This window comes from Amphibalanus amphitrite, unplaced genomic scaffold (genome assembly GCF_019059575.1).
Source record: "Amphibalanus amphitrite isolate SeventyFive unplaced genomic scaffold, NRLGWU_Aamphi_draft 000324F_arrow, whole genome shotgun sequence".
NCBI classification, from domain to species: domain Eukaryota; kingdom Metazoa; phylum Arthropoda; class Thecostraca; order Balanomorpha; family Balanidae; genus Amphibalanus; species Amphibalanus amphitrite.
Window position 1 is genome coordinate 249,089 of NW_024881819.1, and position 15,753 is coordinate 264,841.

Genomic DNA, 15,753 nt, shown 5'->3' on the forward strand with positions numbered 1-15,753 from the left:
TTTGTTTTGTCAATTCCAGTTTTTAGAGGGTGCAGAAGTGAAAGGTGGCTAGCCGCAGGCTTGGGTTGAAGCCCTTTTTTGCACCTTAAGTCCAAAATTGAATAAAGAAGTTGTGCCAGTGCTACAAGCAGAAATAGCAAAACCTAATCCAACCTTAATTGGCCTTAAGGTCATTTGACATTAGCTAATTGCCTAAGTTAAACTTATTAAGTATTAGGTAGGTACTAGTGCAGACAAAGGTTGTTCAACCAAGAGGAGGAGCTATACCCGACAACCCGTAGATGCTCTTTCTGCCCAAAACAAAACAAACCTAGCCTGATCTAATTTATCCTACAACCTACAAACTTACAACCTACAAACTAGCAATCTACCAACCTACAACCTACCAACCTACAGCAGCTCTCCTTGGTTGGAAAACCTTTGTGTGACAACCCCTCCCTAAATTAGGGAATAGTCTAAAACATTTAAGTGAAAAATCTCCCTCTTTTTCTGGCTAGACAGCTCATGCAACAGGTTTAAGCCTTTATTCGAGGTTCCAAAAAATGAAGTCCTTTGACCAAGCTGAGACGGAATACCTCACTTTTTTGCAAATATTTTTGTTTTGTTGTTTTCGATGAAAAGGCCAAGTTGTGAAAAATAAGTGACCTAAAGGCTAAAACTGATGAGAAAACTAAATTTGGGGGTAGGTGCCCTAGGTTGATCTCTATTATGGATTACACCAGACTCCAGAGAGGGTCAGTTGTGCCCCCCCCCCCCCCCCCTCCCAGCCTGAAAGTACTTCCCGCGCCACTGCTAGCCATGGTATGGTATTTATCAGATAAATGTTATAAACAAAACCAGCTGATTGGGAAACAAAATCTTGCCTTGGCTGCTTTGTCCTGGCTTGTTGACACTCTTCATGATTCACTCTAAATTTTCACTCTCACATCGCATTAGAATTTCACAGTGCAAACCATATAATGTTCCCTTAATCGCCATCAAAGAATGTCATTTAAGCCTTGCTTCCATGCTTTTGAAAACAATGTCTGATGTCATTTTCATTCATCATAGCATGGGCAGTTGAACAGCAATGGGCGGCCTAGCGGGCAGTCGTATAGCAATAGTTGATTTGACAGCCGCGAGGTGTCAGGCTGAGGCTGGCAATAAGGCTGCCTGGTGTTTGTGTGTGTCTGATGCATCTTTGTCAGTCCCTAATTGTTTCCCAAACACAGTGATACGCCCTGATGACCTCGGTAGATTGGATTTCTCAAACTGCAATACATCATAGCATCTTCAGACTTCATCGTTCTTTTGTACGGACTTATTAAATGTATACCTATATCCAGGGCCTAGTTTAACATGTTAACTGGGGGGGGGGGGTCGCTTCCCCAGTCCCAGTCGACAGTCGAGCGGATTGCCCACCACCAGTGACCAACATTGCCCCCCCCCCCAGTCAAAACGTGAGCTTTTCACAAAATTAACTTTTCACAAAATTTTTGTCAAAATAAGTGTCCTAAATCCAGTGAGAAAACAGGATTTGGGGGTTCCCTAGGCTTAGCTCCTAGTTTCTTGCCCCCCCCCCTACAATAAAATTCCTTTGACGAGGACTTGCCTATCTCATAGAGGTTTCAGTATCTCAGCTGGTAACGATCCCATCATCTGCTCTTCCGTTCGCTTGTCGAGTTTCTTGCATGTGACGCATTTGTAGCGCACAGACTTTGTGAGCCGCGTCAAGCTCACGATCCAGAATCGTTCTCGTACTTTACTTGCCGTTGCTGAGACTCCCAGGTGACCTTGGTTATGGACATGCTGTACATACATCAGGGACAGGCGGTGGCTGGCAGGAAGTAGAGGCAGCTCCTGTTGATTGTAGGTGGGTTCCTCCTGATGCATGCGACCGCCTACTGTCACGATCCCGTCTTCACGCATCCGAGGGCGGAGGCGTCTGAACTTGCCGTTCTTGAAGCCGTCCATGATGGTCGTCTGCGCTTCTTTGACCCAGAAGACTTCGGCGGCTTCCAGCGCAGCACAGTCTGGTACTCGTGCAGCGTTTCTGAACGTGATAGTTGGTTCCTTGCTATACATGTTCAACACTCTTGCTGTTACTCTGAGGAGTTTCGAGTACTTCGAATGTCGAGTGATGTCGATTCGCTGTGCCAGGCTGTCTCGGCGCTCACACACGAGGGTCAGGATCACTTCGTTCCTCTCAGGCAGATCTTGGACTGACGTCTGCTTCACCGGCCACTCCGGTATCGGTGTCTGGAGAAACTTCGGCCCTTCTTGCCAGACGCTGTGTTGGCCGAACTGACTCGGCTTGCTTCCCCTCGTGATGCAGTCTGCAGCATTTTGCTTTCCTTCAACCCAGAACCATTTAGAGGGGTCGGTGTTTTCTTGGATCTCTCCGACCCTGACCGCTGTGAAGGTGTTGAAGCCATACGATTCCTTTTGAATCATTGATCTCACTATTTCTGAGTCCACCAGGAACATCACAGTTTCAAATGTGACTTCCATCTCTTGCTGCAGGAACTTGGCGAGCCTGGAAGCTAGCACAGCTCCACACAGCTCGATCCGAACGATTGTCTGACGCTTCAAAGGTGTCACTCTACTCTTGGCACAGATCAGCCTGCAGGCAAAGGCGTCGTCCGTGAGTGCCTAACGCGCGTAGGCACAGGTACCGTAGGCATCGTTGGATCTGTCACTGAACATGATCAGAGACGGATTTCCGACAGCACCTTCAGGTTTCACTGATCTTGGGAAGGTGATCTTCTCCATCTCATACAGCTCGCGGAACAGGTTCACCCATTCGTCTCGCATGCTGTCGCTGAGAGGGTCGTCCCAGTCCAGATGCTTCGCTTCACTCCACAGATTTATCAACTGAACCTTCATCTTGATCAGGAACGGTGAAGCCAGTCCTAGCGGATCATAGACGCTGTTCACCTGCCCGAGCACCATCCTCTTCGTCAACACGCTAGGTACACCTTGAGGCAGCTGAAACAGAGATAAGGGAGGACCTATCTTAACACCTCTGCTCTTAGGCGAGAAGTTCAGCCCAACCTTGAACCAAAAGCAGTCTTGTTCCTTGTCCCATCTTACTCCGAGGACCTTTTGTTCCTGAGTATCTGAATTCAAGAACTTCCCTTCCCCAGACTCCTTTTCAGGACTTCCTCGGTTCGATGCATCTTCTCTTCTGCGGCCTTTCTCACTTGGCCCCTTCTCTTCTTCATCCCCTTTCACATGAGTGCCCTCTTCGCTTCTCGGCGGACCACTCTTTGGGGTTTCTTCCTGTTTGGCTTGACTTCTCTTCGCTTCAGATTCGTTTGTCCTCTCAAGCTCTTCGTTTGCACACTTCGCCGCCTTAGCGTCTGCACTCAGCTCTTCTTGCTGACGGTCTCGTCTTTTCCTCTGGACGTCTTCGCTTGCGCCGTCTCTGTCTTCTTGATTCGGATTCTCTGTGACGATCCAGTTCTTCATCTTGAACCCTCCTGCGTCCAGCAGCTCTTCAACTTCTTCTGTGAACTTGACAGCTTCTTTCCTTGAGTCGACGCTGACGAGTACGTCGTCCATGTACGTGTTTCGGATGATGGCTTTCGCAGCCTCAGGGAACTCATCCTGACCCATCACAGCAGTCTTCCGTAACGCCAGTGTGGCGATCGTTCCAGCTGGCTTGTCGCCGAACGAGACTGCCGTCATCACATAGGTGTCAGGGCTGCGACGCTCTTCCAGATCTCTCCACAGGAACCTGTGCATATGTTGATCAAGGATCGAGATGCTTACCGAGTGGTACATCTTCTTAACGTCCCCTGTCACTCCGACGTATCTCTCTAAACCGGAGCAGTACTCCCAGAAGGCTGTTCAGGAGATCCGAGATCATCATCATCATCACGTTTATTAAGAAACAAAAGAATACACAAAATCAAGATAAGTAAGAACTGGTGCAAAAGCACTCGAAAGTGCTTAATTCGAGGCACCAGCTCTGTTAAAGAACATACAAGCAAATAAACACATACACACATATACAAGAACTTAAAATGGATTCAAACAAACTAAATCGCCGGTCGCCGCCACCAAGCCGAACGCGTCGCGCATTAGAGGGCCCCTTCGCCCAGTAGTCATTAAGAACATGACCCTTGTAGTTTGCTGAGGCGTTGAAGACAATGCGACATGGCGTCGACTTGGAGTCAGGTTTGATGACCTCATGATGGCTGACGTAGTGGACTGGACCGTTGTAGCTTCTCAGCTCTTCTTCAGTCAACTTTCTCGCAGCTCCTCTCTGTACCATGTCTTCGATCTGAGCTTGATACACGTTCGCATGCTTTGGCTTCCTCTTCAGTCGCTTTTCAGTTGACTTCATGATGGCTTCTGCCGTCATCCTGTTGTCTGGCAACTGCTTTGGATCCTTGATCCAGGGGTATTTGGCTACCCAGCATTTCTGTCCTGGATCGTAGCTCAGGCCCTCTTCGATGAGTTTCAGCTCGCGCTCTTCTTTGAGATTGTAGTCCTTTCCTCCAGGCGGGCAACGTCCACAGCGGCATCCTCCACACCTTGGTGAACACTGCACTCCCAGGGACTCAGTGCTGAAGAAGTCCTGCAAGGTTATCTCATCTGCTCGTATGTGCAGAATTTGACCCTGCGGGTGCACTCTTCTTGTTAGATCTCTCAGCTTCGGATGAGATCCTCCGAGGCACCTTCCGAACCTGCTTTCCAGCACCAGCAGATGTCCCACTGAATCCTGAACTGTTGGATGATATCCAGCATATTCATATCCGATCAGCACATCCACTTCTCCAGTCGGTCTCCTGATGTGAAGATCAGACAGCTCCTTGATCCTGCTCACGTCCACTGGGTCTATGGCACCAGATATTTTTTTCAATCCCATACACCACAAGCTCAACCACTTCTCCCTGTGTGTCCACCAGAGGAAGGCTGTACTTCTTAGAGGGAATCACTTTCCGGCAGGGTTACCGCTGCTAGGGAAATTTCCCTTTTCTATGGAAATCAGCGAAGATCTAGAGATATATGGATTTGCCACGAAATCTAGGGAAATGCCACAAACCCGAAAAATTGTTGTTTTTCAACAATCGAAAATCATTGTTGTCATGAATTATTCTTCCGCATGTCATATGAAATAAATATGAGAACATTTTTCACAAAATTCAGGCTTGATACTCTCGTTTGAAATACATAGGGAGAATTACATAATAATTATGCATGCATATATGATTCTTGCTATTATTTCAAAACAAACTGCTTCCATGCTTAGTATTGTACCATATCGGGTGCGGCTAATTTTTTACATCAAAGTTTTTGTTTTGGCGCGATTTTTACAATTTCTAGCGCATTTCACTTTTTTTACGGTCAAACTGACGGCATGCGAAATAATGCATCGACTCGTCTCTTATCGCCAGCACTACCGGCACTATCTATACGGTATAGTTTCCCGCGTCCCGCAACACACCACAATTTGCGATATACCACGCACTTATATTATACCACATACCTAGAGTAATTTGCTATATGCCAGCAATGTCATTACAATCTCTTACGTTAACGTAACAGCACGGAATATATAGTCTACGACATATATAGTCTGTCTGGATTTTGGGGGTAGGTGAGGTTTTGTGCCTCTGGGAGCCTGCCCCCCCCCCCCACTTTCGAAAACGTTCCTACACCTATGCCTACCCTAACACTACCCTACCCTACCCTACCCTACCCTACCCTACCCTACCCTACCCTACCCTACCCTACCCCACCCTACCCTACCCCTACACTACCCTACCCCTACCCCTACCCCTACCCCTAAATACCCCTGAAATCACGCCCCCAGAATATATAGTCTGTCGTAGACTATATATTCCGTGGTAACAGAATCAATGACAGAATGTAGTTAACCCGCGCCCTGCTGGGGGGGGGGGGGTGTTTGAACACCCCCCCCCCCCTTGGTTTTTCGCGAAAATCTAAAAAACGGCGGCGCTCCGCGCCGCCGTTTTTGGTACACCTTATCATACATCAATTCTACACATGTTGTGAAACTTTCAGACCAAGGTCATTCAAGGTCAGGTCACCAGGTCATTTGAAGTGACCTCACCTCATAAAAAGTTTCAATGTCTGTCATAGCTACACCGATTGACCGATCGCTTTGAAACTTTCAGCGATTGCTAAGAGCAATAGCATGTACAAAATGTATATCTCAGAATTTTGATATCGATGACCTAAGGTCAGGTCAATTTTGCGACCTCCCCAATTATAAGTCAATGGGAGAAAATTGAAATGCGCCTCTTTTGGACGAAAGACATTATAAACACTCCCAAACACCGAATTACAAGTGGTTTAGACACACTGAACATGAAAATGGTGTCCGTGACCCTTGTTTGTGCCCTGAGGTCATCTTAGGTCACGAATGGTATCTAACAGTTTTTCGCAAATAACTTTTGAAAGAGGCATGCTAGAACGATGAAAACGCCTTATATGTGTTCAGCTCGACGATACGGATCGACTGATATGCAACATGACCCTTTCCGGTCAGGTCATGACCTTGACCTGAGGTCAAATTTTCAAGTTGACCTTTCAAGGTCAAGTTATAGTTAATTCGATGCGTCTTGACGAGAGGAACACGATGCCGGTGACAGTAAGCTCGTACAAGGCTTTGGTCAAAAGTTATTGCAGAAAAACTGCTTCAGAAAAAAATCGGCTATTTTTGTAGTTTTCGCCCCCTGCAGGCAAAACCGTTGACGTTAGGTCAAAACTGAGAGAATTACTCAGAAAGGGCGTTAATAGGGCTATCGAATGCACTTTTCTGCGGCGCTGTAGCGCTATTGGTTCCCGAGTTATGCGTTGGCTTCTTGGAAATTTTCGACATTCGACCTGGAAATCGCCGAAATTTTGCCTTCAATAACCTCTGGTGACCTGACCTTTGACCTGACCAAAAAATTGCCGAAGTGATTTCGTCATTATTTTTTACGCTCTTTCGAACGCCGCCTTCCGCGTATCGCTACGTGGCCCAGGAGCCGAGTTACAAGGGGGGGGGTGTTCAAACACCCCCCCCCCCCAGCAGGGCGTGGAAATCCAGGACCCCCAGCCGGGCGCGGGTTAATTGCTGTTTACGACGCAGCGACTATAACACGAATGGTTAAAATGACGAAAGTACGTCAAATTCCAGGAAAATAGCCGCATCTAGGGAAATGATTTTCAAAATAGGGAAATTTTCGTGAGAATCTGGGGAAACCAACGAGACGCCAGCGGTAACGCTTTCCGGACGCAGCCGACACCCATAACAGAGAGCTGACAGGGCGTCCCAACCAGTCCGAGCTCTTCAGCAAGCTCATTCCGGATGAGGCTGATAGTGGCTCCCCCATCCCATAGAACACTCAGCTTTGTCCTCTGGACACTTTCTACTTCCATGATCTGTAGTAAACAAATGTCCTCACTTGCATCTGTAGCCACCATCACAGTTGAGGCAGCTCCTGTGGCTTTCTTCTCCAGGTGCAGAAGAGAGTGGTGGTTTCCTGCACAGTTCCTGACCTCACACCTCTTCCTGATTCTGCATTCCTGCTGCCTGTGGCCACGTTTCAAGCAGCTTCGGCACACTCCATTTTCTGTCACCACCTGCTGTTTTCTCTCCATGTTCATGTTCAAAAACACCTTGCATTCCTCAATGGAGTGAGTGCTGCTGTTATGTAACCAACACATTTGTTTTGTCGCTCTTGGTTTTGCCGTCACATTGTTGGACATCACGTTGTGAACCTGACCTTTCCTGGCAGCTGGGACAGGATCCCTCAGGTCTGCAGACAGATACTTCATTGTTCTTCTGACTTCTAACAGGTACTTTAACAAGTGAGGGAATTTGTCAGATTTGTCGACAGGACTGTCATCCATGTTCACTCGTTCAGCCCATTTTCTTCTCACATCTTCTGGCAGCTTCATCTCAATGATGCTGACAATGGTCGTGTTTGATATCTCTTTCTCCATGTTGAGATTCTTGAGATCAAAGTACGCCTTCTCAACAACATCGATGAAATCAATCAGCTTCCTGCTTCCTTTCATGTCAAACCTCTTGATTTCATTCATCACCAGATCGGTCAGTGCAGATGGATCCCCATATTCCTCATCGAGTTTGTCCATCATGTCCTTCACTTCATCTAACAGTGACACCTTGTCCCGTGCATCTTCAGAGAGACACATGCGCAGTGTGAATGCGGCTGCTTCTTCATCTGTGTGTGGAAGCACATACTTCAAGAAGTCAGCTTTGAAGCGAGGGTAATCTCTCACTTTTCCACTGAACTTTGGTAAATCAACAGGCCTCAGCTGGATTTTGCTTTTCTGTTCCTTCCTCACTGCCTCTGCCTTCTTCCCTTCTTCTTCTTTCTTAGCACAGAAAAACTTCTTCTGAGTTTCACTGAACTTTTGGTACACGTCTTCAAGCCAGTCATCATCCTCCTCGTCTTGAAAGCTCACATACTGTTCATGCTGTTCCTGCACTTTAGCCCAGGCTTCCTTCAGATTTTGAAACATCTCTGTAATGAGTTCAAAGTCACCTTCCTGCTCAATAGTCTCTGTGATGTCGTTGTTTAGCCTAGTAAAAGCTCTCTTTGCTAACGTTCTTAACTTCAGCCTTTCCTTCTCCATTTTAGAGACTTCAATACATACGTGAACTGAGCTTTACCAGAGCAAACTTTCAATGACAAGCAAAATGTGACACCACAAAGATATACTTTTTCAGGGACAGAACACCATTAGATTAAACATCAACATTAGAACCTTTTCTCCACATCTTGCCCTTTTTGAGAGGCATTCACCTTGTCTTGGCAGCGAGCCAACTTTGCCGCATCACTTTTCACAACATCTATCTTGACACAACTCATTGCCAGCTTGACTAGGCAATCAAAACAACACGGCCTTTCATGAAAATCAAGTCAGAACTTTCAACAAACCACACTTTAGCTTGAACTGGCTGCTCAAACTTCAAACCGAATGGCTATAGTAATTTAAATGTATCGCTGGCCATGTATTCAGCTTGCAATCATGACTGACGGCTTCTACAGTTTTCAACCAACACAACAAAAATGAAATTACCACATCTGACCGTGGGTTTAAATTACTATAGCAGCCGTACCCTCTATCTTCACACATTCAGCGTGGGGCGTGGCCAAGGCTATGTAAACCAGGTAGAACGCTCCCGATGAAAAACTGGGGACAACAATGAATTTAGTAACCGCGACTCTGGGGACCAAACAAACTCAGGTTGCCATGGTAACGGGGCAAATTTGACATGAGTACGCATCTAATAACTCATTTTTCAACGAATTGTTTTAGAAAAAAGCAAAAAGACTTGTCGGATCACTACTAGAATGAATTGCAGTTTTCATAACCGACCAGAGTTTTTATCAGACTGGCCTAAATAATATCAAAATCAAGTCCTAAACTTAGCGGCCCGTGCTGCTATAGGTTACCTCTAGCACTCTGGCCCCCAAAATCGTCACTGGCTTATCAGCCAATGAGCGTCGAGTATTGTCGTACGCTGATTGGTGGGATTACTGCAGTTGTTGTTTAGAATGCTTACGATGCTGACAGCGGTAGCGAAGGTGTCTCCACTTTTCGTAATGTTAAAAGCCCGGAGCGCACCCCCCTGGGCGTGGCTCACCTTTTTTCAACAAAACAACCAAGGTTTTAGTATACCAGCCACGCGTCGGCCAGCTGACGCAATCGCGCCTCTAAAACACTGCCCAAAATGAATATCTAAATCGCACACAGTGTTTGACGCTCAACTAATCAAACGTAACTTTCGTTAGCGAAACAGTAGGGTGCCGCGGTGACTGACTGTAGAACTGTTGTGGGGTGCCGCGGTGACTGACGGTAGAACTGTTGTGGGGTGCTGCGGTGACTGACGGTAGAACCGTTGTGGGGTGTTGCGGTGACAGACGGTAGAACGAAATGCTGCGGCCTGCAGCGGTGACAGACGGTGGCACTGCGGTGACACATGGTAGCACTGCTGTGACACATGGTAGCACTGCTGTGCGGCGCTGCGGTGACAGACGGCAGCACTGCTGTGCGGCGCGCTCTGGGGCCGGTGTCCTGCGCGGCCGGTGGGTGGCGCTCTCTGGGATCGATCGAAGCGCAGCCCGGGCAGCTGGCCATCTGGGCAGCCGATCGATGGCAGTCTCGGCCGTCGGCTGCTCACTGATGTGCCCACACGCAGCCCAGCAGCCGTGCCGCGCGGTAGGTGCGCCCAACACTGCAGCCAGCCAGTCCGACACCGCTGCCTGCCTGCCTCTCCTGTGCCGGTTGTTGTGCTTCCCTCTGCATGCTCGGGCGCCGACCGTTATGCCGCTGTCTGCATGCTTTTGGCGCGGTCGTCGCACTGCGGTGTTGGCCGGCGGCCGTTCTATCTTAAAATGACCATCCCACCTGGCAAAAATTGGGCTCAAAGTGATCAAGGGATGGATGGGGTAATTTGGCCGTTTTTTTTTTTAAGGAAACGATGTATCTCAAAATTGACGCCACATTTATGCACTCTCAACGCTCGCAGGTGTCTCATTCATTTTACTTTCCTGTACACTGTACAGTCTGTCTTAAAAGTACCGCGCAAAGTAACGGTGGATCCATCAAGCCTGACCGAGCCCGAGGAAGGGCCCGCTGTAACTTGAAAGTCACCGAACCAATTGACCTGGGGAATGGACGAGGATGTCAATTGCTTCGGTGACTCAAATTTAGCAGGCCGTTCCTCGGTCAGGTTTGATGGATCCACCGTCACTTTGCGCGGTACTTTTAAGACGGATTGTACAGTAAAATGAAAATGGGGCATTCCACGTCAAGTGGGACAAAAAATGACCATTTTAAACCTTACCTCCTCCGGTTTTTGCGGAAATTTGTGCAACTACTCATCTATGTGTGAAAAGTAAGGAGACTTTTCTGTTAAGATATGACGTCACGTTTCCGAGATACACGTCTCAAACATTAGCTTAGGCAAGGCACATTATCATATTTAAAGCGTCATAACCTTTGAAGTTTTAGATATATCACCAACTTAGAGGTATAGGCTTGTTGATATCTCTATGGAAGCCAAAAGAGGCTAATCGTGCCGCTAAACACCACCCTTACCTATTTTCACCACCCATGACACAGACGGCACTGATTTCGAATTATATAGCCGAAAGGGACCATAAAACATGTGTCATATGACCGATAAATGATATAAAATTTTATGACGGTTAGGATCACCAAGCGTTAACAAAAAGGCAAAGTACAAGCTCTGTACCCTCCGGGTATCTAATGGCCGCCCCACACTGGACCTCGCATGCGGTTTGCGAGTCTGCGGGTTTTTTATTTGCGGGTATAATACTCATTCATGGAGTGATTAAACCATTCTCTTAAGGTCACTACATGATTGCAGTGAAGCCGGTACACCCTCAGTAGAATGCATATTATCGCAATAACAGCACAACGAACCAAAATTCGACTTCAACAAAACACACCAAAACTCGCAGCCCTCGCAGCGAGGAAAATCGAAAGTTGACTCAAAATCAACTTTTCGAATGCGATCCAAGCTGGCTCGCATGCTAAGAACATGGAGACTCCCTTGTTACATGGTGGTATGTGTCACTCAACATAGAGTGTATTCTTTAATTTGGAAGAAACCCGAAAACCCAAAAACTCGCATGCGGGTTGCGAGTTTGCTTGTTTGAGCTTGCGGGCATACTACTAATTCATAGAGTGATTAGGCCGTTCCCTTATGGTAACTTCATGAATGCAATGAAGCCAGTACACCTTCAGAAAATTACATATAGTCGCAATACCAGCGCAACGAACCAAATTTCGACTCCAACGAAAAACCCGCAAACCTCGCAGAACTCGCAGATCTCGCAGCGAGGAAAATCGAAAGTTGACTCAAAATCAACTTTTGGAATGCGATGCAAGTTGGCTCGCATGCTAAAAACATGCAGACTCGCTTGTTAGATGGTAGTGTGGGTCACTCAGCTTAGATTGTACTGATGTTGAAGAAACCGCAAAACCCAAAAACTCGCAACCCGCATGCGGGGTCCGGTGTGGGGCGGCCTTTAAGGCATATCTTCACGAGTGTCCAAACCAAAAATGAGCCTAATCTGAGTTGTTGACGGTGGCTAGAGCCATAATGGTAAACAAACGAAAATGTTGATAATTTTTACGTTGACCTGACCTGTGACGTCATCGGTGACCTCGTGGTTGAATTTTGACAATTACCCCAAGTGGTTTCGGAGATCGGAGGTTGGGGCTCTGTGAGTCATGCGCGGGTCAAGTAGGGTGCCCTGCACGAGTCAGTTGAAGGTACCCTTTAGCACTAGCGCACGAGTAGGGTTCACACTCGCGCTCGGTGGCTTATCGCCCTAAAGACAACCCCCAAGGAAGTTTTGCTGACAGCCAGAGCTAGATGTGAAAAGGCCAGTAGCGGCGGAACACCTTCAATTAGGGGGGGGGGGGAGGACTGCCGACTTTTGGTCCCATTCTTTCCATGCAACGCCCATAGGGCTAATGTTAAAATGCCAAAATCAAGAGGGAACACGGTGCGCCGGTGCCCCCACCCCGTTCCGCCGCCTGTGGAAAAGGCTGGCTGATTAGTAGAAGAGGAAACCGAGCGCCGCCACTGATGCCCAACAGTCAATGCAAGAATCATCATGGTGAAAATGGCAGTAGGTACTGTAAAAAGTGGGTTGCTTATGTGCTACCCTGTCCTGAAGCCTCCAATTCCAAATTTCTGGACCTGACAGTGCTCGTTTCCCTCGGCCTCACCGCGCTCCCGTTGTCCGAGCGGCGCTTGGCTGTGTCTGTGTGCAATGTGCATGTCTGTCACAAATGCGTGTCTGTTTTGCAGCGGCGGCGGCCGGACGAGCGTGTGGCGCGTGGGAACACCGCCCGGCCTGGCCACCATGGCGTCCGATCGGCCGGCGTACTACTCGCACACCGAGCCGGCCGGCAGCGCGACCAGCCAGGTCAGTGGCAGCCCGCCGACCCCAGCCCACACACTCTGCCGCCGCCCCCCGGCGCACCGCACACACTCCCCGGCTATTGCACACTGTATTATTCCCCTCCGTACAACACACATACGCTCCTGGTATACCGCCCAGTGCACACGGTCCCTGTGTAGGGGAGGGTGGGGCGATGCGTTACTTTTTTGGTTTTATGAACTTACCGTCCAAATTACACAACGGAGCTGCGCCAAAGTCCGTCACATGCTATATATCTGAATTCGTTTGGAAAGTACAAGCAGATTGTCATTTCTATACGATTTTTCACCTTTGTTTGAAAGACGGAAAACAAAAGCAAGATATTCGGGGTAAATGGAAGAAATTTGGGGCAAGTTGATACACGATACAGATAGCATGCTACACTTTCTATTTCGCGGTTTCTTCACAATTAACCCGCACCGTGCTGGCGGCCTGAACTTTCCGCCGAGTGCTGGTGGTGGTGGGGGGGGGGGGGGCGTTGTCACGCCCCCCGTCTAACTCGGCTCCTGGGCCACGTAGCGACATACCTACGGTAAGCGGCAGTCGAAAGAACGTCAAAAAGAAGGAAGAAAACACTTCTGTCATTTTTAAGGTCAGGTCAAAGGTCAGGTCATCAAAGGTCAAATTTAGTCCATTCCAATAATTTTGGAAACTGCCAACGGCTAACTCAGGAACTAATGGAGCTACAGCGCCGCGGAAAAGCGCATTCGATAGCCCTTTTCAGACCTTTCTGAGACATGCTGTCAGATTTGACCTCAGGTCAGCGGTTTAGCCTGCAGAGGGCAAAACTAAAAATAGTCGTTTTCTTAAAAAAATGTTTTTTTTTCGGCCATATTTTTTTTTTACTCAAGAGAGTCACGACATTACTTTTGGCAGCATCGTGCTCCTCTCGTCCAGACGCGTCGAATCAACCATTTGTTGACCTTGAAAGGTCATTTTGAAAATTTGACCTCAGGTCAAGGTCATGACCTGGCCGGAAGGGGTCATGCTACATATCGGTCGATCCGTATCGTCGAGCTGAACACATCTGACGTGTTTTCACCGATCAAGCACGTCTCTATCAAAAGTTATAGCCAAAAAACTGCTGGTGACTGTCGACTCACAAGTTGGGGGCAAGCGCCCTCGCTACCCCCCCCCCCTGTTCCCGGGTCTATGAGTTGATTGGCAGGGCGATAAACAAGCTGACTGGCGTTTCCACCTGAGCTTGAGCATGATACGGTCTATTCCAGTGACTGCTCAAACCTCCTCTAAGCTCTTCTAACCAGTGAAGGCTTTCAACACTAGCGTCGCCACGGGGGGGGGGAGGGCAAGTGGGGCAGTTTGCCTCCCCAACCTTCGTCCGAGTACCCCCTGAGATCGATGCAGATCCGATGAGATTTTGGGGTCAGCAAAAATGGGTTAGTTTTTTAGAATGGCTGTAAACCCCACACCAATTTTGAAAACGTTTCTGCACCCATGGTCTCAAGCCTCTAGCGACTTTATCCACACTGCAGCAAATGTCCGCTCGTTCTTTGTCTCTCTACCTTCATCCAATTATGATTTTTGTGTGAGAATGACATTTTTACATTGGTGGAACTTGTTGGTGGAGCCCCGAGACTCGAAACACGCCACTGCACGTGTGCGTGACGTCATCAACACTGTGTGCAAATTTCAGCCCCCTCTACCGCACCGTTTCACCTGCGCACGACGTCAAAGCACCCCTCGACACGGTGCAAACACACACACACATTCATACAGAGTTCCATTCTACAAATAGTATTGTAGGAATATGGACGGAAAAGATATGGACGGAAATGTGCAGAGGAAAATGTTGAACTTAATAACTATTCTGAGGGCTTAGTTGGATGAAATTTGGGTCATACGGGGTCAAGTCAGGTCAACATGGTCATGGTCTGGTCACACTGGGTCAGGCCAGGTCACCTTCGGTGAGGTCAGGTCGTATAGGTCACCACGTCACATTGGATCGGCCTGTACCACACTTCTACTACTTCTACCCATACCAGTGAATACCACTACTACCACTACCCCTACCACTACCCGGCCCCTACCCCTACCCCTACCCCTACCACTACCCCTACCACTACACCTACCACTACCCCTACCACTACCCCTACCACTACCCCTACCACTACCCCTACCCCTACCACTACCCCTACCCCTACCACTACCCCTACTTCTACCCCTACCACTACCCTACTACTACCCCTACTACTACTACCCTTACTACTACCCCCACCACTACCCTGCCACTACCCTTACTACTACCCCTAACACTACCCCTACCACTACCCCTAATACTACCATTACCCCTACCGCTACTCCTACCAATACTACTACCACTACACTACTGCCACTACCACTGGGTCACTAAGTCATCCATGGTCACACTGGGTCAGGCCAGGTCACCTTCGGTCAGGCCAGGTCGTATAGGGTCACCACGTCACATTAGATCGCCCTGCACCACACTTCTACTACTTCTACTCATACTACTACTCCTACCACTACCCCTACCTCTACCCCTACCACTACCCCTACCACTACCCCTACCACTACCCCTACCACTACTCCTACCACTACCCCTACCACTACCCCTACCACTACCCCTACCACTACCCCTACCCCTACCGCTACCCCTACCCCTACCCCTACCACTACCCCTACTGCTACCCTTACCACTACTACTACCCCTACCACTACCCCTACCACTACCCCTACCACTACCTCTACCACTACCCCTACCACTACCACTACCCCTACCACTACCACTACCCCTACCACTACCCCTACCACTACCCTACTA

The 15,753-nt window shown here is 48.4% G+C and overlaps 1 protein-coding gene across 2 annotated transcripts in view; it reads left to right on the forward strand.

Moving 5' to 3' along the window:
• LOC122388483 (neuron navigator 3-like) overlaps positions 1 to 15,753 on the forward strand; it is a 326,891-nt gene that overhangs the window by 202,703 nt on the left and 108,435 nt on the right. For both annotated transcript variants that reach the window (XM_043379619.1, XM_043379620.1), the window contains exon 12: positions 12,821 to 12,938. In XM_043379619.1, coding sequence (XP_043235554.1) covers positions 12,821 to 12,938 — 118 coding nt within the window. The remainder of the gene's footprint in view (positions 1 to 12,820; positions 12,939 to 15,753) is intronic.